The sequence below is a fragment of the Bos mutus genome, chromosome 17 (genome assembly GCF_027580195.1).
Source record: "Bos mutus isolate GX-2022 chromosome 17, NWIPB_WYAK_1.1, whole genome shotgun sequence".
NCBI lineage: Eukaryota > Metazoa > Chordata > Mammalia > Artiodactyla > Bovidae > Bos > Bos mutus.
The window spans coordinates 14343909-14371192 of NC_091633.1; the positions used below are offsets into that span (position 1 = coordinate 14343909).

Sequence of the window (27284 nt, forward strand, 5' to 3'; positions counted from 1 at the left end):
GTAAAACCTATGCTCTGCTCCAAGGGCAGCAGCTGAACAACCGACAAAGAACAAGGGAGACCTTGACAGATCCAGAGGTTAGTGAAGGGCTCTGGGAAAGAACTGTGTATGATAGCATGACTTCTGAGAGCAAAGAGCTGTATTATGTGACAGTCACGATGTCTTGATCTAAGCCCCAAATACTGCTGGCATTGACCAGAGGGGGTTGTTGTACCAGAAGCACAGGAGGCCCCAAGTAAGCAGACCAGCGCCTGTGCATCCTGAATCCACCGAGGGTAGATGTCTCCTTTAGCACCTTGACAGAAACTTGAGTTTTGTTCTTCGTCTCTGTAAATCATAGAGAAACCAAACGTCTGTACCTGTTACATCTCCTGAAGCTGAAAGCAATAAAAGAGGACCACTTACAGTCAGTTTCGAGATGTATCTTCACTTGGGAATCACCTTAACACTGGGTTCCCATGTCAGGAGAGAAGGAGGCCGCCCCGCAGGTGACTTTCTTGAGACTCCTGATGTTCCAGGGCTGAGAAGACCAGTCATTTCAACCAGGGCGTAGGAAACAATTAACAAAACCCTCCAGGACAACAAGGCAGAATTTCTGGTTAAAACAATGCATGCACATCAGTAAACAAGCATATCCAAACAGACTAGAAAAAAACCTGAGAGCACACAGTGCCAGATGCCAGAAAGTTAGCACAGGATGAGAAGGGAACAGCATCAGAGTTTCTAGACAATTTTAGAAGTCAGGGTGCACTCCTGAAGATGCTGTCAAAACAAAACCAAAAATAAATCAGCTTGAGAGAACATGCAAGTTTTAAGAGGCCAAAGTTTTAGTGGGTGAAGGGACGATTTCACTCATGAAACTCAAGAACACAAGAAAACACCACCAAGAACAACAATCTCCTTGAATATATTCCACTGTCAAGGCAAAACATTTTCCTACAGGAAACAGAATTTTCCCACCACTCCAAAGAAGTCCAATAAATAACTTTACAGTGAAGGGCCCGGGGAGAACACACAAAAGGGCCCACAGGTTCCCAAGCAGCCGCAGGGCTGAGGCGCCCAGAGCGCCGATGCCTCCGCCAGGTCACCCGCCGTTCTGTCTTTCTCGAATTCAACCCGCTGGCGTTTCCAACTGCTTTACGGAGCAAGTCCATCTGGTCAGCCCGGGGGCAAGTGAGGCCACAGAGCACAGCACAAGAAGTGGTCATAATCAAGTCTTCTCTTGAAGACCAGAGAAAAGCTTCAGGCTGCAAGTTCTTCAGCAGCACATCCTCCCAGAGGGCCGAGTCCCCCACAGCGTCACGCGGGGAAGAGCTCGGGAGGGCTCTCTCCGTAGCAGTACTTTGCTATGGGATCCCTATAGGTGTTCTCGTGCTGCACGCTCTGTTGGCAAAACGGAAGAGGAGAACGCTGTGAGAGAGAGCGGGATGGCGGCCAGCATACGCCCCTTGCGGGAGCCCAGGTGAGCCCAGCTCCAAAATGTCACCAGGGCACCCTCTGCAACCAAGGCGGATGCTCGGCATGGAATGCCAACGAAGGGCATGAGAAAGGACAGAGCGTCACAGGACCGTTTCTTTTACACACACGAGTGAGTTTTTTAAAACCCAGCTGTGACTGGGACAACCTGAGACAATAAACTTCCCTCAAATTATTTTAGGTCAGATTAAGATCCAACAGGTGTCTTGCACTTGACCCTGTGCTTCAAAATAATTCGGTCCTTGGCACTGCACCCTGCAGAGATGAAGGAGCTGCACTTCCAATTGCTTCCATCAAGGTTTGTGTATCTAAGGGCTGGCACATGAGCAAAACACCATGGTACCACACAAATGCTTGACCACATCTGGCCAAGCAAATGAAGTGTGACTACAGATAATCAGCCTCAATGACTAATTTTTCAGCAATTTGTTTTCATACAAGCAACTTGAATTTTTGGCTAGTCGAGAATTCATTAATTAGTCTAAGACCAAGGCTAAATATCTAAATTGTAAGTATTAATCCAATTTATAGTCGTGCAGCCAACTCTGCTTCTTGGGACACTGTTATAAAGGCAAATTGGCAACTGGGAATTTTCTCTTTACAATGAAAAAGCAAAGTCAAGAAAGTTTAGCATCTTCAGTCAAGTTTGGTATTAACTCCTGGGTTTTATCAGTTAAGGAAAGAAAACACCTGGCCTTTTTTCTATTTTCCATTTCTCAGAATGAGAGTATGAATCAAAGTCACGGGTTCAAACTTCCTCCACATTTCCTTTAAAGTCCATTCAAATGGAAAGCTCTTTCAGCAAAACAAGGCCATTAGGAATTTCTTCATGTTTCAAATACTCATTATAATCCCTGCAACATTTACCCAACAATGCTAGATGCCGTAAGAGCAGATCAGAGACATACAGAGTGTCATAAAACCCAAAGGAGGACGACAGAAATCTGGCAAAGGGCGTAAGAGTTCCAGAGAATGGCAAATGAGTCATGGATCTCAGACAGAGCCAGGTCAATCTTGGAGACACCATGAAGGAAAGCCAGAGGAAATGTGCTTGTATAACGAACACATTTGGTGATTTTACAGAGAGCCCTCCAACCACCACCCAATCACAAAGGCTGAGAGCAGAGGACGGGAAGTCAAAAGGCAAAAAGGTTCAGACACTTTCAGCAGCTGGTGCCATGTTTAATGCCCAAAGAGCAAAGCATTTAATGACAACATGCTAGAAAGTACTGAAAGCTTAACAACCTACAGATTTATCTGTGTATTTTTCTACACCCACCTGCCCCATGCCCTTGAATCCTAAAATGAACCACATTTTTGTCCCAGAATAACTTAGTACCCACTCTAAATGAGTGGTGGCTTGAAAGCCTTAGTCAAATTTCAGTCAAAGACAGAGGAGAGAGCTTCTCTCAAGAATTTGACTAGTAGGACTTAAAATGCAAACAAGCTAATCAGTCAGGGAACATGCAAGTTAGTTAGACCTTGATTTAAATAAATATAAATATTTTACATCCCTAAATCATATAAATCTCACGTTGACATTCTAAATACAGTCAGCCCTCCGTATCCACAGGGTCTGCATACATGGGTTCAACCAACGGCAGATCAAAAGTATTTCAAAAAACTCCACAAAGTTCCAAAAAGCAAAACATGGCCTTTACACTGTATTAGTTATTATAAGTAATCTAGAAATGCTTTAAAGCATACGGGAGGATGGAGGGAGGTAATATGCAAACATTATGCCATTTTATATGAGCATTTAGGAATTTGGGGTCCTGGAACCAAATATCCTCAGATACCAAGGGATGACTGTACAATCAATCCCCCAAAGTTCCATTTAAATCTCTTCTCCATTATCACCCCACCAAAGGGCCCCCAGTGTGGATTTTCAAGTTTTCTTCCAGACGTTGATTCCCACTGGCCCACCCCGCCACCAGAGGCATCATGGCTTCTGACCTGGGATGAGGTTCTGCATTTAGCCAAACACAATTCAAAGTGATCTTCAACTGCCATGAAGAGGTTCTGGAATGCCACAGCTGCCCGGTTGAGGAAGCGCTCCAGGAGGAGTTGCTGTGGAAACAAAAGTTAGTACCTATAATAAATTCCAAACTCAACAGCACAAGGTAACCTTGGAAACTTCTCCTAAAGTAAGAGACTGCTGATGCAGGGAGGGGAGGGAGAGAAAGAGAGGCTTACATGAGCAGGAGGCTGGTGTCCTATTCTTTAGACATCTGACTGGGAATACAACAGCCCACTCTACCAAGGCATAGCTGGAGGAAAGAGAACTACCTCCTTCCCTTGCAGACAAAGGCTACCTCACAGCAGCCATTTCTGACACCTACACCAGGTTCTCTTCTATTTTCAAAGAATCCCACAGAAAGATTCTAATGCTCAATGTGAAATGCAAGCAGAAAAATGAAAGGAGATGCAGCACAAGGAGCAACTCTCCATACCTTGTTGGGCTGCAGGCAGCAGGAGACACAGTACTCGTAGGCGCTACAGCAGCCACTGGACAAGCAGCCGTCACAGCAGTACTGCTTCGTGCCAGGGACGTTGACGTTACAGCAGCCGTTCACCAGCAAATCTCTCCTCTCACAAACGTAACCTGAAAGTCAGAGACTAACCTGAGTATACACCTAGCAGTCCCCTACCTGTCCACCAGGGGCGATCACACGGCAGCAATCAAAGTCCTGCTCCCAAAGAACACACAGCCAGAGTCTGGAGTCAGCAGCATCCTAAAGACCACAGAGTTTGGAATCAGACGGTGTCCAATCAGAGCTTGCTACCTGCATGCAGCAGTTTATAGGAAACACAGACTCCTATTTTATAAGTAGGCTGCTGCTGCTAAGTCACTTCAGTTGTGAACAACTCTGTGCGACCCTATAGATGGCAGCCCACCAGGCTCCCCCGTCCCTGGGATTCTCCAGGCAAGAACACTGGAGTGGGTTGTCATTGCCTTCTCCAATGCATGAAAGTGAAAAGTGAAAGTGAAGTCGCTCAGTCATGTCCGACTCTTAGCAACCCCATGGACTGCAGCCCACCAGGCTCCTCTGTCCATGGGATTTTCCAGGCAAGAGTACTGGAGTGGGGTGCCATTGCCTTCTCCATATAAAAAGTGTGTGTGAAGTTTTTGTTTTGTTTTGTTTTTAATCTAGGAGGATCTCAATTTCAGGAATGAACGCCTTGTTTTTTTTCCTCTCTTCAGGGAAACAAATGCCATGTGATGATTAAATGACCGCAGACTAAAAGGTCATTTAGGTGGATTAGGATGTATATAGCCTAGGCTATATACGAACAAAAAAAACTTCACACACACTTTTTATATGGAGAAGGCAATGGCACCCCACTCCAGTACTCAGGGAAACAAAGGCCTGTTCTAACCTATACAAGCCAATTTTTCATCTATGCTGGAGAAAAATTCATGCTTTTTCGAACAAAAATCTGAAGAGAGGAAAAAATACAAGGCGTTCATTCCTGAAAATGAGATCCTCCTAGATTAAAAACGAAACAAAAAACCAAAACAAACAAAAAAAAACTTAACACACACTTTTTATAAATACCTTTCATATACTTGCCATTTCACATCTAACCTTTAGAAACTGATTTAGGCTGTTTTTAAGTATACAGAGAAGGGATTCAATTAGCCCTCAGCATTAGGGAATGCCAATACTCGATAAGACCAAAGGAATAAAAATCCTAATTTCCTCCACTCATCATCTAAATACACCCCCTCCAACTCAGTTCATGCATTCATATTCAACTTTAAGAAAAGAATCTCCTCACAAAGGTGAACTTATTTTTCATAGCTGCTAAAAACAATTCTCTACACCCTTCTGGGAGTGGGACAGAAAAATATAAGCCTAAGTCCATGAGGGACACCGCCTGGCCCACGGGCAAACTCCCCGGTGCCGGCCCATGCCCACAGGTGCACACAGGTGCAGAGCAGCTGTCCTCACATCCTTCCATTCCAAATGCCCAGCTTCATAATCCTCAGAGAATGAGACCTCGTGAAGCAAGAGGGTGTTTTCAGAAACCATTCTGGAAAACAAAGTCTGTGCAAACGCAGGAGGCAGCAGTAAAACAACAATGGAAGAGGCAAGAAGGGCCCTCGCTCCATACTAGGGAAACAGGCCTCTGAGAAGCCGATCCCACTTATCTGGGTGCTGGTGCTTCTTGTCGTTGCTGTGGTAGTTTTAACTATGTGGTTTTGTCTGCTAAAATAAGAGAGGATGATCCTAATGCCACATTCAATGTTTCTGGGATTCTTCCTAACTATTCTTACTCATCATCTTCATAGGAATTACAAATTAAAAATCCAAATAAGCCAGCATGTTCTTTAAAATTCTGCCCCAAATGATACAGAGCATCTTATCATGAAATCTGTCAGAAAGATGTAAAATATTACCCTTGTGGAAATGATCTTTCTGCCCTTTTCTCTTTTCCATGTTGTAAGTGTTGGCATCTTAGGTCTTCTATTTTTCCCCAGTACAATCTGTCAATATTTAGCTTTGAAACCAGATCTTTGTAACTTCTGGTGAAAGAAAGCCTATCAAGATTTCTCCTTTTGCATCTGGAGAAGCGCACTCTTACAGACATTATTTCCAACAAGGAGTCCTGTGAGATCACAATCTCAGAGTGCGCTGCTCCTGACTGGGAAACCAACTTATAACCATTGCAAAGTTTCTAACTCTATTGGTTGTCTTACTGAATAAGGTATAACTCTGGCAACACTCATGTTGGTGGCATCTGCTCGCTAAAACGCAAAAATCTCCTGCAAGTTTTCTTTATTACACTTTTTATCTCCTCTTGTGTATTCATGGAGCTAATATAAAACATATCGTTCTTGGATTTTTATTGATTAGTTCTTGGAACTTTTTACTTAAGAAATCTGAGAGTCTTTGTCTCATTTGAATTAATCAGAGGGAAATCATTCTTTTGCTAGCTATGACCAAAGGAAAAGACAAACTGTCATTTATAACCTAATATTAAATAATAAAGTCAAGGCATAAGATTTCAAGCTTTCTCGCTGGATATCATACAAACTAAAGTCTGTAAGAAAAAAACACTGAATTCCAACTTCAGTCCTGGTCTTAGTCCTAGGTCTACCCCTGACTAACTAGCTGGGTCATATTGTAGAAGTAGCTTCCCTTAACTGAACTTTACTCTATTAAAACAAAACACATGTTATTTGCAATTTAATCTGCTTTTTCAATGTAATCCTAAAAACAGAGCTCAACACTGTTTAGTTTTCCTGATTCTTTCCTTTAATCCCAAATAACCTCATATGCTCTGACACCTTTGAGATCTTTTAGGAAAAGTTTTTTTTCTTAATTATTTTACTGGGGTTGCAAACTTTAAAACACACACACATATGCACTGTAGTCTCATTTTAAAGACAGTACCTGTCTTCATTTTGTTGAGCTTCATCATGTATCAATGAAGACTCTAATTCAAGGTTACTGTTATCAATTTCAGCACTGTTAGATTTATAATTCATTTGTTCTGAGACTGAGAGCAAAATTTACTCTTGTAAAACAAACCAGATTATTTGCAAACCACCAGCTGAAAAAGGAAAAAGACCCACAAAACTACTGAGGAATTCTGACCACCATTTGGATAGTCGACATTAAGGAAAAGCAGCACCAGACTGCAGGAGAGGAAGGGAGCCAGCCTTACCCAGTTCATCTGTGATGAGGTGTTTCCCCTGAATGGAGTTACGGCACTGGTTGCTGGGCCGACTACTATTGCCCAAATTAAACTGTACTTTCCATGGGATGGGTTGATCGTGATCTTGGACCTGGAGGAGATTCCGATCTCTCACTGCCCTCTCTTCCTACAAAGAGACCATAAATGAGAAGGTTAAACTATAGTTTCTTGCATTTTCACCAATTTTTCATATAAACTACAGTAACAGGACAAAAACAATATAAAAAAGCTTGCACAACAGGAAACCTCACTTGGTATAAGAAAAGTCTGGGCCAAAGTCATTTTTTAAAAAATGCAAAGTAAACCTGAAGGAAGAAGTAATAAATTAGGGCTATGCTTCAATATTTACATAAATGCCCCTGGATTAAGTACACATTATAAATGTGTACAAAAGCATTAATTTCTTAAAAAAATTTGGAGGGGAAGAGTTTTGAACTTTCTGACAGCAAATCATTTAAAACATTTTTTATGCTAAAGTAAACATTTACATTGGGGAATAGAATGTAAAATCTGAATACATTTTTAAAAGAGGAAATTTCAAAGAAACTTTCCAACTGTCATTTCAGACAATACTGGAACATATCACAGGTAACAAGGTTACTTTAATCTGCAGTGAGGAACAGTCGTAAACTAATGGGAACACTGAATTAAGAGCTTGATTTTAGGTGCAAGAGCATGGAAACTTGTAACTTTTTTCTATGAAAAAATCCTGAGTACATGACCCTTGGGGCCTCCCAGGCTGCGCCAGTGGTAAACAACCTGCCTGCGAATGCAACAGACGTAAGACACGCAGGTTTGATCCCTGGGTCAGGAAGAGCCCCTGGAGGAGTGCACGGCAACCGACTCCAGTATTCTTGCCTGGAGAATCCCATGAACAGAGGAACCTGGTGGGCTACAGTCCACTGGGTTGTAAAGAGTCGAACATGACTGAAGCAACTTAGCAAGCAAGCAATGTGACCCTTAGAATATATATCTTTCTTTACAAAAGACACCCACGTCAGACAGCCTTTACCTGGACACGCAAAGTGAAGAGCTTCTCTAGAGGCAAGAGTTTAGACCTTTTCTCCTAGCCCCCACGCCGCAGTTAGACTTTCCAAACTGCCTTGTTATACTCTTAAGACAAACTAAGTAAGGTGCCCAAGAGCCAAAACACAGACCATGCCATCTTCTGATTCAGGAGACAGCCATCTTCTGAATTACTCAATCTATCTATTGCTGGAAAACAAAACAAGGATAAGACTCCCTCTGAGAGACGCTGTGTATATGGGTGTGTATATACGGGTCCCTAGTGGCTCAGTGAAGAATCTGCCTGCAACACAGGGTTCAATCCCTGAGTTGAGAAGATTCCCTGGAGAAGGGAATGACAACCCACTCCAGTATTCTTGCCAGGGAAGTCCCATGGACAGAGGATAATTGAACCATTCTACCATTTTAATAGAGCTCTGTGGCTTCTGCCATTGAGAATGACCTGTCATGTGTCATTGAGCAAAAGGGACTAAGCTTGAAGGTTGATGACAAAGGTTATACTTTAAGACAACAGAAAAGAGTTATTTTTCTGGGAAGAGTTATTTAATATTTACAACATGCATATCCACATATACTTTGGCACAGCAAACACATTTTTGAAACCTAGCCTTTAGAAAGTACCAATGTGTAAGGGTGTATTAGGATGTCCACTATGGACTGTTTATGTGATAGAAAAAACAAACAAACCAGGAACCCCAACCACAAAGAAATGACTGAATAAACATGGATAGCTATGGCTATTACCAAAAAAAAAATAGACATGACTGATGTGTATTTACTTACAGTAGGAGTCCTTAAACATGACTTGCACATTAGATTATATAGGACACTTAAATTCTGATTCCTGAGTCCAACTCCAGACTGAGTAAAAACCTCTGTGGGTGGGACCTGGAAGTCATTATTTTTTCAAAGCACTCAGATGATATTAATAACAGGGTTGCAGATCACTGATGTCCTTAGTACATTAAGCTAAAAAACAAGTTACAGAATACTGTGCATATTACCACATGTTGTATTAAAATAATAACTGTATTAATGTATACATACAAGTTTGTAAGAGCTGAGATAAAGGCATGGAAAGATACACTACAGACCATTAACATGGAAAGGACTGGTGATTATTACCATCTTTCATCTTTGGAAAAGTTTCATTTTTAATTTAAAGTAAAATGATAAGTTATTAAAAACATGATTAACAATAGGCGACACTAGTGAGGAATCTATAGGAACTCTACCCTTGAAACTTCTCTGTAAACCCATAATTATTCCAAATTAAGTTTATTATTTAAAAAAACCATGATTACCAATCTGAAAGACATAAATATCCCACAATCCCATTACTTAAATAAAGCTGTAGCCATTTCTGCATATTAACTTCTAGCCTTTGACCCCAGCATTTATACTACAAATTAGGATGCTTCACATTCAGCTCCTCTTGACATTAATTGGATGGTAAACGATTCAAGTACCTACATTATCTTGATAATCATTTTCAAGGCTATATAATAATCCATCATGTTGATATGCTGTAATTTAGTAAACACATCCTCTACAGATCAATGTTTCAGCCTGCCCCAGGTTTTTGTTATCATAAACAGCACTGCAATAAAAATGGAGACCTTTTGCTTATTCTCTTGCATCATTTATGGTAGGAATTATTATTAGAAGTAGAGTCAATGCTATAATTCATTTCAGTCAGTCGTGTCTGACTCTTTGTGACCCCATGGACTGCGTGCAGCACACCAGGCTTCCCTGTTCATCACCAACTCCCGGAACCTACTCAAACTCGTGTCCATTGTGTTGGTGATGCCATCCAACCATCTCATCCTCTGTCACCTCCTTCTTCTCTTGCCTTCAATCGTTCCCAGCATCAGGGTCTTCTGACCTGACTGAATGAATCAGTTCTTCGCACAGTGCTAGATAATTTTCCAAAAGTTATATATGCCACTTATAACATTACCAGCATTTAAATAGCACTGTGCCACAGCAGTACTGAATTTTGTTCCTTAATTTACTAAAGGTAAAATAGTCCTGCCAGGTGGCTTTAATTTCTATTCTCCCAGCTGGTAAATAATCCACCTGCAATGCACGAGACCCCGGTTCAATTTCTGGGTTGGGAAGATCCCCTGGAGAAGGGATAGGCTACCCACTCCAGTATACTTGGACTTCCCTGGTGGCTCAGCTGATAAAGAATCTGCCTGCAATGTGGGAGAACTAGATTCAATCCTTGGGTTGGGAAGATTCCCTGGAGAAGGGAACAGCTACCCACTCTAGTATGCCGGCCTGGAGAATTCCATGGACTGTATAGTCCCTGGAGTCACGAGTCAGATATGACTGAGCTACTTTCACTTTCCCCTCTCTTTTTTTTTCTTTTGAACTAGCATCAGCATGAACAAGAAGGGTTATACAAAAACAACATCAGTATTACTTGGTTGGGGGAAGAATGGGAGCTAAATGCAGAAGCCTTGGGAATATGGACAAATCACTTAGGTGCACACTGCTTAACCACCTGTAAATGCATGCTCCTCTGCTCTGTTGGGGCTGTATCAGTTAACGAGATAATCAAGCTATGTGCAAGCTAAACTGCACTAAAATGCTACCCTAGATAAATTAATAGCCATAAAGACTTAAGAGGCTGGTCAAAGTACAGTAAACTGGATTTACAGTATAGCAAGGTTGAAAGTGCTCTTCAAACTACTCTCAAACTTTCCTGTTATTCCTCCTGAAAGAAAACAAGCGTTCACGGACAAGGGCATTCCAGAAGGACCTCTTCCACATTACTATGATCCTGGTAAACAGAAAGGCAATGCTCCCAGCATTTGAGATTGTTTTCAAACCTGAATATTCACAACCTTGCCAAAAGACTGGGTCAGCGTTGTACAACCAGAAAAGACTGTACAAGACAGTGTGTAGGACATAATGACAAGTGTAATGAATTAGCACACAGTTGTTTTTCCAAAGGTCCACTTTTACAAAGATGTGGTAAAGGGGCACTGAAGGGATTCCTTCACTGAACAAGCAGCTTTAAACCTTTCCCCAGCTGGTCCACCTACCCTAACAGGCTGTCTCAATTTTAAACATCCCCTCCCAATATGTATTTTCTCATTTCAGATCCATCCAAAGGTACCAAGTTCTTACAATAACAAAGGTAGCTGGGTTCTCTATTCTCAAAGCGCCTCTAGAATTTTCATAAACTACAAGCAACAATAGAAATGTTTTATTACTAACGTATATTACTTAACCTCTGATTTAAAAGGGGGTATATTGATAACTGGGGCTTCCCAGGTGGCACAGAGGTAGAGAGTCCGCCTTCCAATGCAGGAGACACAAAAGACATGAGTTTTGATCCCTGGGTTGGGAAGCTCCTCTGGAGTAGGAAATGGCAACCTGCTCCAATATTCTTACCTGGAAAATTCCAAGGACAAAGGAGCCTGGTGGGCTACAGTCCATGGGGTAGCAGAGAGTCAGACACAACTGAGTGCCAGAGCACATGAGCACACATATTAATAACTGTCCTATTTTTCAGGAGCTAGCCTAAGGGTCAAATGAGATACGTGTCCCATGTAAGCAGTAAGGCACCTAAGCATAAGGCGCTGTCATTAAAAGAGTCACTTATGATTCTCAAAAGTAAAAGAAAAAAAGGGAGATAAAGGCCAGAGGGAATCCCGAATGTCCAATATTTGGGGAATCACAAATAAATATAACCTGATCATGGAAAATTTTAGTTATAAAAAATTTATACTTAAAGCTTTTAAAGATGGGGAAAATGCATACATGTTAAGTGAAAAAAGAGTATGCCCCAACTATATGTTTAAAATATGAAAATGAAGAAAGAAAATATGCCCAAATATCATCAGTGAATCCCTCTGGTTGCTGAAATTAAAGTTAACTGTTTTCCTTGTCTAGCCTATGCAGCACTTTACAAACTCTGAAAGGTATATGTACTTTCGTGATCAGTAAAAAAAAAAAGAAGAAAAACACAGATTAGCAACTGTCTCTTATGATTTATTATACTTTAGACAGTGTCTAACTTGAAACCAATTTACATACTTAACTACTTAAAAGATGATGATGTTCACATATTCTCAAGTAGTTATGCAAATAGCCCTGACACTTTCAGAAGTGCACTACTTGAACAACTATGAGAACAGTTATTGACATGAGAGGACCTCTAAGGACCCTTCTGCCTCCAAGACTGGGATTTCTTTCATCTCAGCTCAAACGCCCCAGAGTTAGGCCCACCTTGCTGCTCCAGCATAGTACCTTGTTTTGTTTTCTTTATATTACTAGTTGTTGTGTGAAATAATCCTGCTCATTTGCCACTTCTACCCCTCACCCCTTACAGAATACAGGCTCTTGGAAAGTCAGACTCCATCTGCTCTGCCCTCCACGTATCACCATCATCTAGCAGACACTGCCTAGTGCGGTTGGTTTTGCCTAAAACATTTGTTAAATCAGTGTGCCCAAGTCACTTGGCACCCAGCCCTCTCCCCCAATGGCATCCCCACCAAGGTCACTAATTTCTCTTGTGTTCCCATACCTACAATTTAAACTATCCCCCAAAGCATTAATTAACATGAAAACCAAAGAAAAGAGGAATTCAAAGCTGTAGAGAATAATCAACTATTCTCTAGGCAAAAAATGGCTGCATCTGCTCCAAGAGTTCAGTCTCACTGAAGCAGAGCTAAGGATCATATGAAGCTGTGGAGTTTTTCAGTCTCCTCTCAATTAATTCTAACCACTCCCACCCCACCTTCCTGTCCAATAGCTCTGTTACAGATGGAGCCTGAGTCTAGGCAAAACGGAGCCCACTCGCCTCAAGCCACTGATCTCAGGAGTGCCGAAGACCAAAACGGCAGCAGAGAACAGAGCCGGCAAGCAAACTCACAACGTGTGTAAGAGCATCAGTCAGACTGGGATGATGTTCATCTCACCAAAGTCCACGGACCCTTTATACTCTTAAAAATTATTCAGGACTTCAATATGTGGGTCATTGAGGGTTATGGTTATTGATAGTTACCATATTAGAAATTAAAACATAACTTTTTAAAACATTTATTTTAAATAAGCTATTTGTTTAAAAATAACAATAATGAGCCCGTTACATATCAACAGTTTTTCATGTGCGTGTGAGAAAAGAACAACAAAAATATGTATTTGGTGAGATGAGAAAATGTTTTTACATTTCTGCAAATGTTTTTAATGCCTGGCTCAATGGAAAACAGCTGGATTCTCACAACTCCCTCTGCATCCAATCTATTGCAATACATTGTTCAGGTTGAAGTTTATGAAGAAAATCTATTTCATACAGTTGTGCAGTTGGAAGCAGAAAGAATATTTTAGTGGTTTTTCCAGATAATTATGGATAATCTTTGATAGTACATCAAAAACTTGACAAGTATTGTTTCTTAAAAGTTCACTGCAAATGGTATGGCCACTTTGGAAAACAGCCTGGCAGTTCCTCACAAAGTTAAACAAGTTACCCATCAATTCCACTCCTAGGACCATACCCAAGAGAACTGAAAACCCATTTGCAAACAAAACCTTGAGTGTTCATGGCAAATAGTCAAAAACTAGAAACAAGTCAGTATTCCTGCCCTGAGGATTCCATGGACAGAGGATCCTGGCGTGCTACAATTCATGGGGTCGCAAAGAGTTGCAACTAAGCAACTAACACTTGCACTACTTTCACTTTTTTCAGACACAAGGCAAGTCTCCATCAGACAAAATGTGGTAGATGTCTACAACAGAGTATTATTCAGATATAAACTACTCATACATGCTACAAGATGGATGAGCCTTGAAAACACAGGCTTTTAATTGAAGAAGCCAGACACAGAAGACACACAGTACGATTCCATTTATATGAAATGTTCAGAATAAGTGAATCCATGGAGACAGAAAGTTGACTAGTGGTTGCCAAGGGCTTAATGGGCAGAAATAGAGAGATCATGGCTAACATGTTTTTTAGGCCATGGGGTAATTAGATCCAAAAAAATCTACAAAACAAAAACAGTTGTAAACAGTTTTAGGGACTCACAATCATCTCCCCCCGACACATACACACCCCTATGATTGTGGCCATAGATCAAAAGTTAAAAAAAAAACCAAAAAACTATGTACACCAGAGTAAAAGGTAGTTGTAGTGAGAATTCCCTGGTAGTCCAGAGGTTAGGACTTCGCATTTTCACCCAAGGGCCTGGGTTCAATCCCTGGTCAGGGAACTAAGATCCCACAAGCCTCATGGCATGCCCATCCATACCCACCCCTCAGAAAAGGAGACTGTAGGGAAAGTAACACAGTAGACAGCATCTGAGTCAATACAGGAAAATCAGTAGGAGTGTGCTAAACTGGGAAGAAAGAAAGCCACCCAATTATAAAGATTTGATTGTTCAACCAATATCTGAATAACCACGATAGTGTCTGGCAGTATTCTAGAGACTAGGATTCTATGAACAACACAAAGTCCCTGTTCTCCAAAAAATGATGTTCCAGAAGGGAAAGTGAGGGGAGACAGATAAATAAATGATCCAGAAATCCTCAGTAAGTGATTTCTACCACAAAAAAAATAAAGTACGACTATGAACAAGAAACTGAAGTCACTGAGACTGTGTCACCTGGTGTGGCCTGGGGCAGTAACAGTAAGCCTCACCTGAATTAACAAGACTCACCATGCAGAGATCCTGGAACTGAGCCTGGAGTTTTACCTAAATGCAATGGGGACCCAAAGAAGAATTATATCTTTTTTTCTATTCAGATGATCACCCTCTCCTGCTGGTAGAGAAAAGACTATAGGACAAGAAAGAAAGCAGAGACCTGTGGGTGGGCCCCTGCAGAGGTCCAGGCAGGCTGCCCTAGGGTGGCTGCGGTGACAATTGGGAGAGAAGAACAGATTCGGGATCTGCTGTGGAGGCAGAGGAAATGTTTTGCAGGCGAGGAGTGAGATAAAGTAAAGCAGAAAGCATGTATGGCCGGACTACCTGAGGAACAGTAACTAGTGAGCCTGGGAAGACTGGAGAGGAAGTGCAGGTGCTGGAGAATCAGGAGTTTGGTTTTGGACAAGTAAGAGGAGCTGACAATACATTCAAAAGGGACTCAAGCAGGCAACTGGGCAGAAGAACCTGGGGTTTCTGAATCAGCCGAGGCTGGAGTTAGAAATTAGGATAGCCAACAGCATACAGTTGGTATTGAAACCAACGGTGCTAGAGGTGAGCAACAGCAAGTGGGAGGGAGGCAGGGGGCTGAGTCCCTGCTCACCATGGTACCCGTGGGACAGACAGGGGACGGCATGTGACCATGAGAAGGTGTCTGTGAAGTTGTGAAAACACATGTCCAAGAAGCACTGAGTTCACAGGAATGTCACCCACACATCCTAGTCACCAGAGGAAGCTTATAACACAGGTGAAAGGTGGGATACAGTTCTCTAACTTCCCTTTTTACAGCTTCCCCACCAACCTGTTAAAACTAGGGTGACCATCTCCTTTACTGTTTTTTTTTTTTAAACTTAGAAAATAACTGCTTTACAATACTGTGCTAATTTCTGCCGTACAACGTCAATCAGCCGTAAGTATACATATATTCCCTCCCTTGATTAGTAATTTTCTATTCACTGATACATTCTATTTAGGAACTTGACTCTTGAAAATGAAAAGAGGAGACTTGTTTTAACTCCCATCAGAGCAACAGCATAAAGCAGGGTTGTCCCGGTTACCCTCTGAAGTAGGCTCATTCGTTGTGAAAACCCAAACGCTCCTACCGAATTTCTAAACACCCTGCCCGTGCTCTGGGTAACATTTCCCACCAAAGCTCTCTCTGCCTGTTCTCTCAGAAATTCGCACAGAGAAGAAAAACTCAGGGGGTGGAGAGGTGAAAACAAAATTCCACCCAACCCTGTTTTGTACAGGAAGGGAACCGCGGGGATCCTGAAGTGTCTCCCTGGCGATCACTGAGCCCCGAAATTAAATAAAAACCAGGCACACCGGCGCTGGCCTCGCAGCTTGGCTACTTATCGCCCAGGAATCTCCACTTTTTCCAGTCTCCAGGTTCCCCCACTACAATACGGGGACAGTACACCCCCGCATCCCCACCCCGAACCGCCGTGAGGATGAAAGGAGAAGTGTCAGCCCCGCTCAGCCCTGGGACCGGCAGGTGGGAAGCGCTGAGCCTGGCAGGTAGGAAGCCCTGAGGGTGAAAAGAAGAGCGTTAAAGGCCCATCACAGCGGGCTCGAGTCGCAGCTCTGTCCCAGCCAAAGGGGCAGGTCCCTTCTCCCGTCTCAGCCCCGTTGCGCCGGACCCTCGGGCAGCGCGGCTGCAGAGGCAGGTTCCCTCACCCGGGCAGCCCGGGGCAGCACTGACCTGCTTGAAGGTGCTGGTGAGGAAGTAGACCAGCGAGAGCCCGAAGACCAGGGCGAGCACCCACCTCTTCCGCAGGAGCCGGCGCCACACCATAGCCGCCAGGTTCACCATCCCGGCGCGGAGCGGGGCAGGACCGGGGCCCCGGCGGCATGGCCCCTACACGGCCGGCAGCCCCATGGCTCGCGGCGGGCGCCGGCCCCGCGGCCCTCAGCCCAGCCAGCTCCCGTCAGCCACCTCTCACCTCCCACGTGACCCCGCCCCACGCACCGCCTCTGCACCTCTTGCGTCACCCTCCGGGCCTCATTCAGCCTCCTCCTCATTGGTCCCTAGACAGCGGCGGCCTTTTATTGGCTAAATCTCGGGAAGGGGGTGGGCAATCGTGTGCGTGCGGCCGATGGAGCTATGCCCGGGTCTTAGCGCCGGACCTAGCGACCTGAGAGAAAAACCTGAGGAGAGGCCGGAAGCACTCGGAAGTCAGGTGCTCTCCCGGCCTCGAGAGTGATTGGCTTGGAAGGACGTGAATGATGCCGCTGTGATTGCTGAATCGTTTGTACAGGTAAAAAGAAAACGTTATTTTTCCCCCTCCAGTATGGTCAGAGTAATCAGCCCTTGAAATCCTGGGGCGTTTCGCGCTAAACGTTGCTTGCAGGAATGAAAAACGCCCACGGCATTGTATTCGAAGCGCACCTGCCTGCTTCCAATGCAAGTGCTGCAGGAGATGCGCTCTTGCGTGCATTTTTGTGCAGTCATGTAACGGCCCGGGGGTGCAACTTAAAATCTCCCATACACTGTAAACTCTTGGTAAAATCCTTCTTAGGAATGGAGTGCGATGTATTAAGCAGAGGGTAAAAAAGGCATTTCAATCAGTCATTTCAGAAGCATCCCACATGCAAACGTTTTATTCCAGAATTCAGTATGGGAATAGTTATGTACGGCCTGCTGCCAACACAGAAGCTGAAGCCCCTTCGAAAGCAAGCATCTGAAAGTGGAATCTTGGGTATTTGATTTAGGAGACTGTGGCAAATTTGTGAATGGAAACTTGGGTTGTTTTTTTTAAACAATAATTTGACTGCGCCGGGTCTTAGTTTCGGCATGCAGGATCTTCTAACTTCTTTGTGGCTTGCGAGCTCTTAGTTGCAGCAGTATATGGGATCTAGTTCCCTGACCAAGGATGGAACCTGGGCCCCCTGCATTGGGAGGACAGAGTCTTAGCCACTGGACCACGAGGGAAGTCCCGAAACTTGGGATTCTGTATTTTATTTTCCCCAAGGATTTGTAGGTGATGAGGAATCATTGTGGGGGAGGGGGCATTAAGGCAAGATTGCAGGTTCTTGAAATAGATTTATGGGATAAGTTCAGTTCAGTCGCTCAGTCGTGTCCAACTCTTTGTGACCCCATGGACTGCAGCATGCCAGGCTTCCCTGTCCATCACCAACTCCTGGAGCTTGCTCAAACTCATGCCTATTGAGTCAGTGATGCCATCCAGCCATCTCTTCCTCTGTCATCCCCTTCTCCTGCCTTCAATCTTTCCAAGCATCACGGTCTTTTCCAATCAGTCAGTTCTTCGTATCGAGTGGCCAAAGTATTGGCACTTCAGCTTCAGCATCAGTCCTTCCAATGAATGTTCAGGACTAATTTCCTTTAGGATGGACTGGTTTGATCTCCTTGCAGTCCAAGGGACTCTCAAGAGTCTTCTCCAACACCACAGTTTAAAAGTATCAATTCTAAAGCACTCAACTTTCTTTATGGTCCAACTCTCACATCCATACATGACTAATGGAAAAACCATAGCCTTGACTAGACGGATCTTTGTCAGCAAAGTCATGTCTCTGCATTTTAATATGCTGTCTAGGTTTGTCATAGCTTTTCTTCCAAGGAGCAAGCATCTTTGAATTTCATGGCTGCAGTTACCATCTGCAGTGATTTTGGAGCCCCAGAAAATAAAGTCTCTCACTGTTTTCATTGTTTCTGCATCTGTTTGCCATGAAGTGATGGGACCGGATGCCATGATCTTAGTTTTCTGAATGTTGAGTTTTAAGCCAGCTTTTTCACTCTCCTTTTTCATTTTCATCAAGAGGCTCTTTAGTTCCTCTTTCTACCTTAAGGGTGGTGTCATATGCATATCTGAGGTTATTGACATTTCTCCCGGCAATCTTGATTCCAGCTTGTCCTTCATCTAGCCTGGCATTTCACATGATGTACTCTGCATATAAGTTAAATAAGCAGAGTGACAGTATGCAGTCTTGACATATTCTTCCCAATTTGGAGCCAGTCTGTTGTTCCATGTCCAGTTCTAACTGTTGCTTCTTGACCAGTATACACATTTCTCAGGAGGCAGCTAAGGTGTTCTGGTATTCCCATCTCTTTAAGAATTTTCCAGTTTGTTGTGATCCACATAGTCAAAGGCTTTAGCATAGTCAATGAAGCAGAAGTAGATGTTTTTCTGGAATTCTCTTGCTTTTTCTATGATCCAACAGTTGGCAATTTGATCTCTGGTTCCTCTGCCTTTTCTAAATGCAGCTTGAACATCTGGAAGTTCTCGGTTCGCATACTGCTGAAGCCTAGCTTGGAGAATTTTGAGCATTGCTTTGCTAGCGTGTGAGATGAGTGTAATTATGGGATAAACTTTCCTTCATATATGGAGATGGTGCTACTGACCAGTTTTGTTTTGGTTTGTGTTTTTGGGTGATTTTCCAAAAAGAAAGAAGGCTTCTCTGGTGAATTGTTTCTAATCAGCAGCCCTGGTAACACGAGTACTGTCCCCTGAAGAAGGCTGGTCAGGATCAAGAAATCACTCAACAGCCAATTATGGTGCCCTGAACTAAGCCAGATATCATCTTTTGTTCTGGGACAAGAAAATATTTAAGGAAGCTAAACCTATTCATGTAAAGTCTCTGGCTTTTATTTCTTCTCTAGGGTGAGAGGTCAGGGAAGAAGCAGGGGATATATAGAAAGAGGTAAAGTGAGAGACCCATTGATGTTTTACTTGTTGAGTGCAGCTCTGTGCCAGGCAGTGTTCTAAATGTGGAGGTGGAAGGGCAAACTAGGTAGACAGATCCTTACTTTTATGGCATTTACATTCTAATGGGGGACAGAGCATAAATAAATAAGCAAGCATGTAAATAACTGATCAATGCTATGAAGATAGTTGAACAGGGAAACATATGTTGGGTCAGGAGGGTGAGAAGAGAAGACCTCTAGGAGGAGGTGACATTTGACCTGAGGGAGCTAGCCAGAAGGAAAAGCATTCTGGGGAGAGGGAACAGCAAGCACAAAGGCCCTGAGACAGGAACAAGCTGGCATCTTTGAAAAACGAAAAGACCAGTATGATTGAAGCGGCTTGGTTAAAGGGAGAGTGGAGGCAGGTGAGGTTGGGGACAGGTGAGGCCTGCAGGCCAGGAACAGAACTTCGATTTTATTCTGGTTACAGTGGGTCACCTTTGGAGGCCCTAAAACATGTCTGTATTTCCCAATCAGGACTCAGAGTTTTGACAATAGGGCAAAATATGTTCAGATCATAACTGTCCTCAGGAATACTAATGAGGGATCAATGGGAGGCTAGCAAGGGATAAGGAGGCAACAGAACCATCTGCTTATAGTTCCCCGTGAAGCCCTAAGACTTCTTAGGTTCAAGGCATCCCATGGACTAGTCACTTAAGTGTTCTGTGCCATCCAGGATTTGGAATCTCTGGTAAGCTCCTGTGACCCGTGTGTCCCTTTGGAGAGAAGGAAGAGGGAGAGATCTGCTTTCTCTGGAATCCAGTGGTCACATCCCCACCTGGAACCCTGAATGCCCACCTGAGGTGTCGTCAACATGGAGTTCTGAAGTCCATGTGGTTCCTCACAGTGAACCAGGTGACGTGTCTGCATGGGAATTCACATCTTCATTACCAAATGTGAGGGCTGGAAGGAAGCTCTGGGTTCAGACACTCCACCCTTCTCCCTTTGAACCTATGGGGACTCTGAGGCCACCAAGAGGTTACTGACTTGTCCAGGGTCACACAGCAAATTAAGGGTGGCACCAGTCCAGGATCTGTGTCTCCCAAATGTCTGTCTGCTGCACCTCCTCCAGCACCTCTTTGCTTTATAGTTCACTTCTTTCTCCTCATGTGAAGACTTCCTCCACCTTCAAGTCTCATCCTCCTCATCCACGAATGACACTTTCCTCATGGGACAGAATGTTGATTTGAGGGTTGAATGACATAGCAGACTGAAAAACCCAGTTTGCAAAATGTCAGAAAGCTCTAGGGATATAAGATATGAGTAGTACTTATTTATAGTTACCATGGCAATCTAGGTGCTGGGAATGTTGGGAGACTCTGGTTCATGCCTGTGTTGACTTTTAGGTCTTAAGGAAAATGCAGAGACGCCACAGCAGCAACACAGAAAACGTTCCACCTGAAAGGTAGGCATCACTCTCATTCCATCCGAGGCTCTGAGCTTCAGGTGGTCGGGACAACCCAAAACTGGATTGAATATTACCTGCTCCTCAGGGCTGCTTGTCAGAAGGGTGGAGGAGACCTGATCGGAAACTGCTTTGCACAAAGATGACCTTGTATCTTCAACACACAACAGCTTGCTGTTGCTCTTACGGTAATTCTCAAAGCCTGTGCAGCCAGTGGTCCACTTGACTAACTGTGGCAATGACTGCACCCAGGGGATTTTAATTTATAGAGGTGTCTGGGTGGGAACATGGAGAGGCTGATGACCTTGAAAGAAGATTTTTATTACTTGCACTTCCCAAGAGAAAAGGGCAGTCCATCCTACGCAGGGCCACATGGGGAAGCACCAGGGTCAGCCAGGAGACAGAAAGGAGCAAAGGGAAAGCACAGGTCACAGCTTTTATTGTGTTTTCCACACAAAGTAAAGCAAGGCAGAGGAAACAGCTTAGCGTGGACTAGTTTGAATAATGTTGGTGGCCTCTAGGCTATAGGAGTGGTCTCTAGCTGTCTGGTACCTGGCCCTGGGTGATTTGAGGCAGAGGAAATATTGGCTGAGAATGTGAATTAGATAAAGGAGATGGTTGGGGATATAGGCTCTGGGTCACAGGGAAGCTGTAAACAAGTTTGGCCATTAGTTTGACCCTAGAATGTGTGTGTGAAAGTATTAGTCACTCAGTCGTGTCTGACTCTTTGCGACCCCAGTGACTGTAGCCTGCCAGGCTTCTCTATGCTTAGAGTTCTCCAGGCAAGAATATTGGAGTGGGTTGCCATTTCCTTCTCCAGGGTTATCTTCCTAACCCAGGTCTCCTGCATTGTATGCAGATTCTTTACTGTCTGAGCCACCGGGGAAGCCCCATAATGAGTAGATGCCAAATAGACAAATCCAGAACCTAAGAAAACAACAGTTAAAACACTAATGAACTAGGATTTCTATCTACTTAAGCCAAAAAGAGTACAGACCATGAGGCCCTGTTCTCAGGTTGTAACAGCCTCCCGGCCCCAGCCCTCTCACCATGCTGAAACATACACCCAAGGAGCTGGCAGCCAAGCTTTTCCTATTTCAAGTCCCCTGTGACTCTGAGGTTCGCAGCAAAATCACAAAGTACTCATCAGTGCCAGTGTTGAGTTTTGCATGAAGCCTCCCTGTTCTCTGGGGAAAAAGTCCTTTAGTCAGATAACCCTTCGACAAAATCCCACATCAGTCACTTCCCACTTCGGTGCCTTTGGTAAGCACATTCAGTTCTAGGCTTTAGTTCCCCCATCCATAAATGGCAGATAACAGAACTCAGGGTTGCTTGTGAATGAGTGAAAATACATAAACACAGCACCTGGGCTGTTTGATAAGCTGCGCTGTTGGAGCTTTTTCCAGCCTCCAAAGACAGAACTGCTCTCTGCTTTTAAATGAATGGTGAGGTCTTTGGGGGCAGAGATGACACTGGAAAAATAATGGCCACTGTGACTCGTGTACTTTCTTATGTCACCCTTATATTAGCCTGTGGAAGTCAGGACTGTTTTTATCACCATTTTATAAATGAGGAAACTGGGGCTCAGAGAAGGTAAGTAAGATACCTGAAGTCACACAGACAAGAAGTGGCAGGGCTCAGATTCAGGCCCCAATCTGACCTCTGTGAAGTATGTGCTTTGAGACTCCACATTTCAGCTGTCTCCTGTTTTGGTGGGTTCACTGTCCTTCCAGGTTGCTTCACATTCTAGCCTTTAAGTGGTTAAGTTGGAAGCTCAGCCTCTGCTCCCCCCAAGGATTATTCTTTCCCATTTAGGCTGAAATCTCAACTGCATTCTGGGGAAAGGCCCAGGGAAGGGAGGCCAGCTATAAAAAGGCCCTTGGTGGGTTGAGCCTTCCCTGGTTGTACTAGAGGTCCCCTGAGCCCAGTGAGCTCAGAGTGCTGGTGAGCTTAAGGCAGGCAGGAGGTTTTCCAGGGCCCCTGAGATAGTGGGGGAGAGGGTGGCCTCTGTGGGCACCTGCCAGGACTCTTGCTTTCTCAGTTCAGCTTCTTAAAGTGCAGAAAAAGCTGAAGGCCCCTTGAGGATCATAGCCATGGTGTTAGTTATTGTTATTATTATCTTTATCATCATCCCAAGCTCAAGAAACTAGGCCCACACATTTCCTGGGCTTTTGGAGCCAGCAGGGATGGGCCATGGGAGGAGGGGGAATAGGTAGCCATCTTCAAGTTCCCTCCCTTGCCCGGGCATAAAGTTGGTGGTTTATAATAACTTACCCCCAGGTCAAGTTTGTAAGGCTGGTGAAGCCAGCCCCAAGACTTCTGCAGATCAGTATCTCCCCTGCCGGGTTTCACAGATATTCTTCAAGATGTGAGTAGGTTTTTTGTGGAGGAAAATAATCCTGTGATCAAATAAGTTTGGGAAACACTAGGTTTAAACAAAATTAATTTTTTCAATTGCAGGCCTTCTCAGAGCCTTTCAGAGCCTTTAGTGCACTTATTCATTCATTCTTTCAAATAATACTTATTGAGCACGTTCTGTGTACCAGGTGCATTGTGCTGGGTCATGGCAATCCAATGGAGGCAGACAGTCATGGTCTTTAACCTTATGGGGTACCCAGTCTGAAGTGCCATTCTCAGTCCTGAGTACGTGTTAGAATCACCTGGGGGCTCTGAGGGACTAGAGGTGCTGCGACCCAACCCCAGAGATTTTTTTCAAGTTAGAATTAATATTATAACTTTAATGAATTTGTATACTTCTAAGTGTTTCTTTTTCATTGATTGGGCTTTATCTAGCTGTTTCATCTTCTAATGTCCTAGGCACCTGCTTTGGTCTATGCCGCTGGCTGGGCGCTGAGAATAAAGAAGTGAATCAGATACAGTGTGTGGCCTCAAGGAGCTTACAGTCTAGTAGGAGAACAGGCCATGTAAACATATCAGTGTACTATGTTGTAGCTTGTGGTATACTGTCCAACCCCAAAGATTTTTGATTCAGTTGGTCAACGCTAGGTCCAAGGCCTGTATTTTTCAAAAACTCCCCTGAATGATTATAATGTACACGCAGGGCTGAGAGTCACAGGTAAGGAGTAAAATAACTATGATCAGTCCCATTTTGTGCCTGGATGATAGGAGGTTAGGGTACAATGAGGACAGAGAGCAGAGACTGTCATTGTCTGGGAGGTGGGCAAAGGTCCCCCGAGCAAGAGAGATTTTTGGCTGAAATCTGATGGATCAGTGTAGGTTACCTGGTGGGGCCAGCCAGTGAAGGGGCTGGGCTTGGCAAAGGCCCTCCAGTAGGAAGTGCTTGGGTAGTGAGAAAGGGGCACATGGTGAGATTGGAGTTCAGGGCCAGAGATGATCCAGGCTGTCTGGCAAGTTCATCTCTCTGAGACTGAGTCTATGTGCTGTGCTGTGCTAACAGACTCAGTTTCTTTATCTATAAAATGGGAATGATATTAGTCCCTAACTATGGGATTTATCTGAGACTGCAGGAAGGCATTTAGAATGGGAAGCCCTTTTAGTGGGACAGTGAAATAATTGAATATATGTTGGGGTTTTTTTTATTCACCCTGTTCTCTGAGTGGGGATAATTTGTATAAGGTCAAGTGTGAAGGCAGTGTAAAACCTTCCCTGGAGCCTCCCTCAGGGGCCATTTTGTGCCTGGATGATAGCTGCCGTGCATTTATTAAGCACCTACTGTATGCCCTGGGTTGCAGTGTCCAGAGGATGAGTGGAACTCAGCTCTCACTTGGAGTAAACTCGGGGTGTTTTAGGTATACTGAAGGGGTTCTGGCGTGAGAGGAGGAGGAGAGGGTGGCTCTTTGCCCCTCCCACTGACACAGCACATTAAACTAATCAGTTCCACCTGTTCTGTGGACTGATTCCATTTGAAAAGGACAAGTCCAAGAGAAGACATGACATCAGGGCTCTGGGGCCTGGTGTTTATGGGAAAGGGCACCCAGTTCAAGGCTCTCCATTCTTGGAAGAGTAACTCTAGGCTCTCTGCTCATCTGGCAGTGGCTCTGAAAGAGCATCAGCATGCTTTATCTGATTTCAATACAAGAGGCTGTGCTTGGAACTAGAAATGGCAGTTGGCCCTGGAGGTTTTGCATAGGGATAGAGATGCCTGGAGAATCCCAGGGACAGGAGAGCCTGGTGGGCTGCCGTCTATGGGGTCACACAGAGTCGGACACGACTGAAGTGACTTAGCATAGCATAGCATAGAGATAAGAGTTCCCATTTACTTAGTGTCAGATATATTGAAAGAGGTATTCTAAATTTGATCCCCAGGAATTCTATGCATGAATGGTGTTTATACCCATTTTCCAGGTGAGAAAACTGAGTGTAGGCTTGTTAAGAGCCCTAGAAAGGGTGGAGCTAGGGTTCACATGTGGGCTTCTCCAATTAAGTCTTCTTCCCATCACTCTCTGCTGCCCTCCAAATATCAGCTGTAACCAAGGTGGATCCTCTTGGGAACTGGGAATTATTGAACTTGGAGATGACAGAGCCAGGGGAACCTGAGTTCCTGAGGTTATTCTCAAATCGTAGGTCCCTGCGCTCCCTTTTCAGTGAAGTAAAGTGGTTAAGAAAGCAGACTCCAGAGGTAGCCTTCTGGGTTTGAATCTCCCTGTACCACCCCTTACCAGCTGTGTGACTTTAGACAAGTTACTCTTTTCTGTGCCTCAGTTTCTTGATCTGTAAGATGGGGGAATTATTAGTAAGTAACTCACAGGGTTGATAGGAAGACTTAACGAGTTAAGTTAATGAAAAGCACTTGGAAAAAGTATCTGGCACATAGGAAATTTTCAATAAAGATTATAACCCTATTGCTATTATTACTTGTATTAATTTGCGAGGGCTGGCCATGACAAGGTGTTGTAGACTAGGTGGCTTAAACGACAGAAATTTATTTTCTCACAGTTCTGGATGCTGGAAGTCCAAGGTCAGGGTGTCAGTAGAGTTGGTTTCTTCTGAGGGCCTCTCTTGGTGGCTTGCAGATGGCCACCTCCTCCCTGTGTCGTCATATCATCCACCCTCTCTTGTGTCTGTGTCCAGATTTCCTCTTGTAAGGACAAAAGTCATATTGGATTAAAGTGTCAGTCGCTCAGTCGTGTCTGACTCTTTGTGACCCCATGGACTGTAGACCGCCAGGCTCCTCTGTCTATGGATTTCCCAGGCAAGAATACTGGAGTGGGTTGCCATGCCCTTCTTCAGGGGATCTTCCCCACCCAGGGATCAAACCCCAGTCTCCTGCATTGCAGGCAGATTCTTTCCCATCTGAGCCACCAGGGAACCTGGACAAGGGCTGGCACTAATAATCTCCTTTTAACTTAGTCACCTCTGCAAAAACCCTTCTTCAAAAACAGTCGCATGCTGAGGTACTGGGGGTTAGGGTGTCGATGTATGATTTTCCCAGGGGAGGGGGCACAGTTCAGCCCATGACATTATGGATACTGTCATTTGCCCCCCATCCTCCACTGCCTGACTTGGTGGGACTTCCTCCTTTCTGGTCCAGAAATCGCAGCCAAGCGCTTAGCTCCGAGGCGAGTGTGGACGAAGGCGGCGTCTTTGAGAGTCTGAAGGCGGAAGCGGCCTCCCCACCAGCGCTCTTTTCGGGCTTATCCGGCCTCCCGGCGGGCAGCCTCCCCACCACCCCATTCCCGTCCAGCCTGGTCCTGGGGGCCGCGGCCGGCGGCGGGGACGTGTTCCTCCAGATGCCGGCGTCCAGGGAGGAAGGCGGGGGCCGCGGCGAGGGGGGCGCCTACCACCACCATCGGCAGCCCCACCACCACTTCCACCACGGCAGCCACCGCGGGGGCTCCCTGCTGCAGCACGTGGGCGGGGACCACCGCTCACACTCAGAGGAGGCGGGCGATGAGCAGCCCGGGACACCCGCCCCAGCCTTGTCCGAGCTGAAGGCTGTGATCTGCTGGCTCCAGAAAGGGCTGCCCTTCATCCTCATCCTCCTGGCCAAATTATGCTTCCAGCATAAGCTCGGTGAGTGTGGGGGGGGATGCGGGGTCAACGCCTGCCACTTCACCCAAGGGGTTGGGGGGTCTCCATCCCAAGTGCCAAGGGCAGGCAGTAGAGGTCCTCTTGGTGCAAAGTGCTTCAAAGGCCAGGATTCCGCTTCAGACCTGGGTTCAAATCCTGGTCGATTAGCTATGTGACTTGGGGCAAGGCACTCCCCTTCTCTGAGCCTCAGTTTCCTCATCTGTCCAGCAAGGGTTGTGATAGAAACTTCCTCAGCTGGTTGGGTGACTTGAAGGCATGGAGGAGTTCAGAATGCTCTGGTCTGAACCTGAATTCTTCCTCTTCC

General features: G+C 44.7%; 2 protein-coding genes across 4 annotated transcripts in view; one reads left to right on the forward strand and one right to left on the reverse strand.

The window, feature by feature from the left end:
* Positions 1-805: 805 nt before the first annotated feature.
* Positions 806-16814, reverse strand: SPRING1 (SREBF pathway regulator in golgi 1). 2 transcript variants are annotated; one of them, XM_070386095.1, is made up of 5 exons: positions 16628-16814; positions 7153-7309; positions 3930-4081; positions 3433-3546; positions 806-1383 (listed from the first exon to the last, which is right to left on the reverse strand). In XM_070386095.1, the coding sequence occupies exons 1-5, from the start codon at positions 16712-16714 to the stop codon at positions 1300-1302; spliced, it is 594 nt and encodes a 197-aa protein (XP_070242196.1). In that variant the 5' UTR covers positions 16715-16814; the 3' UTR covers positions 806-1299. The 2 variants fall into 2 exon arrangements, with proteins under 2 accessions (XP_070242196.1, XP_005888365.3); XM_005888303.3 differs by having other exon boundaries at positions 16564-16814.
* Positions 16815-16958: 144 nt separating this feature from the next.
* Positions 16959-27284, forward strand: part of RNFT2 (ring finger protein, transmembrane 2) — a 59175-nt gene continuing 48849 nt past the window's right edge. Inside the window, exons 1-4 of one of the 2 annotated variants that reach the window (XM_070386096.1) lie at positions 16959-17119; positions 20240-20459; positions 20910-20968; positions 26481-26962. In XM_070386096.1, coding sequence (XP_070242197.1) covers positions 20922-20968; positions 26481-26962 — 529 coding nt within the window. In that variant the 5' untranslated portion in view covers positions 16959-17119; positions 20240-20459; positions 20910-20921. The remainder of the gene's footprint in view (positions 17120-20239; positions 20460-20909; positions 20969-26480; positions 26963-27284) is intronic. The other variant, XM_005888304.2, reaches the window with a different exon arrangement.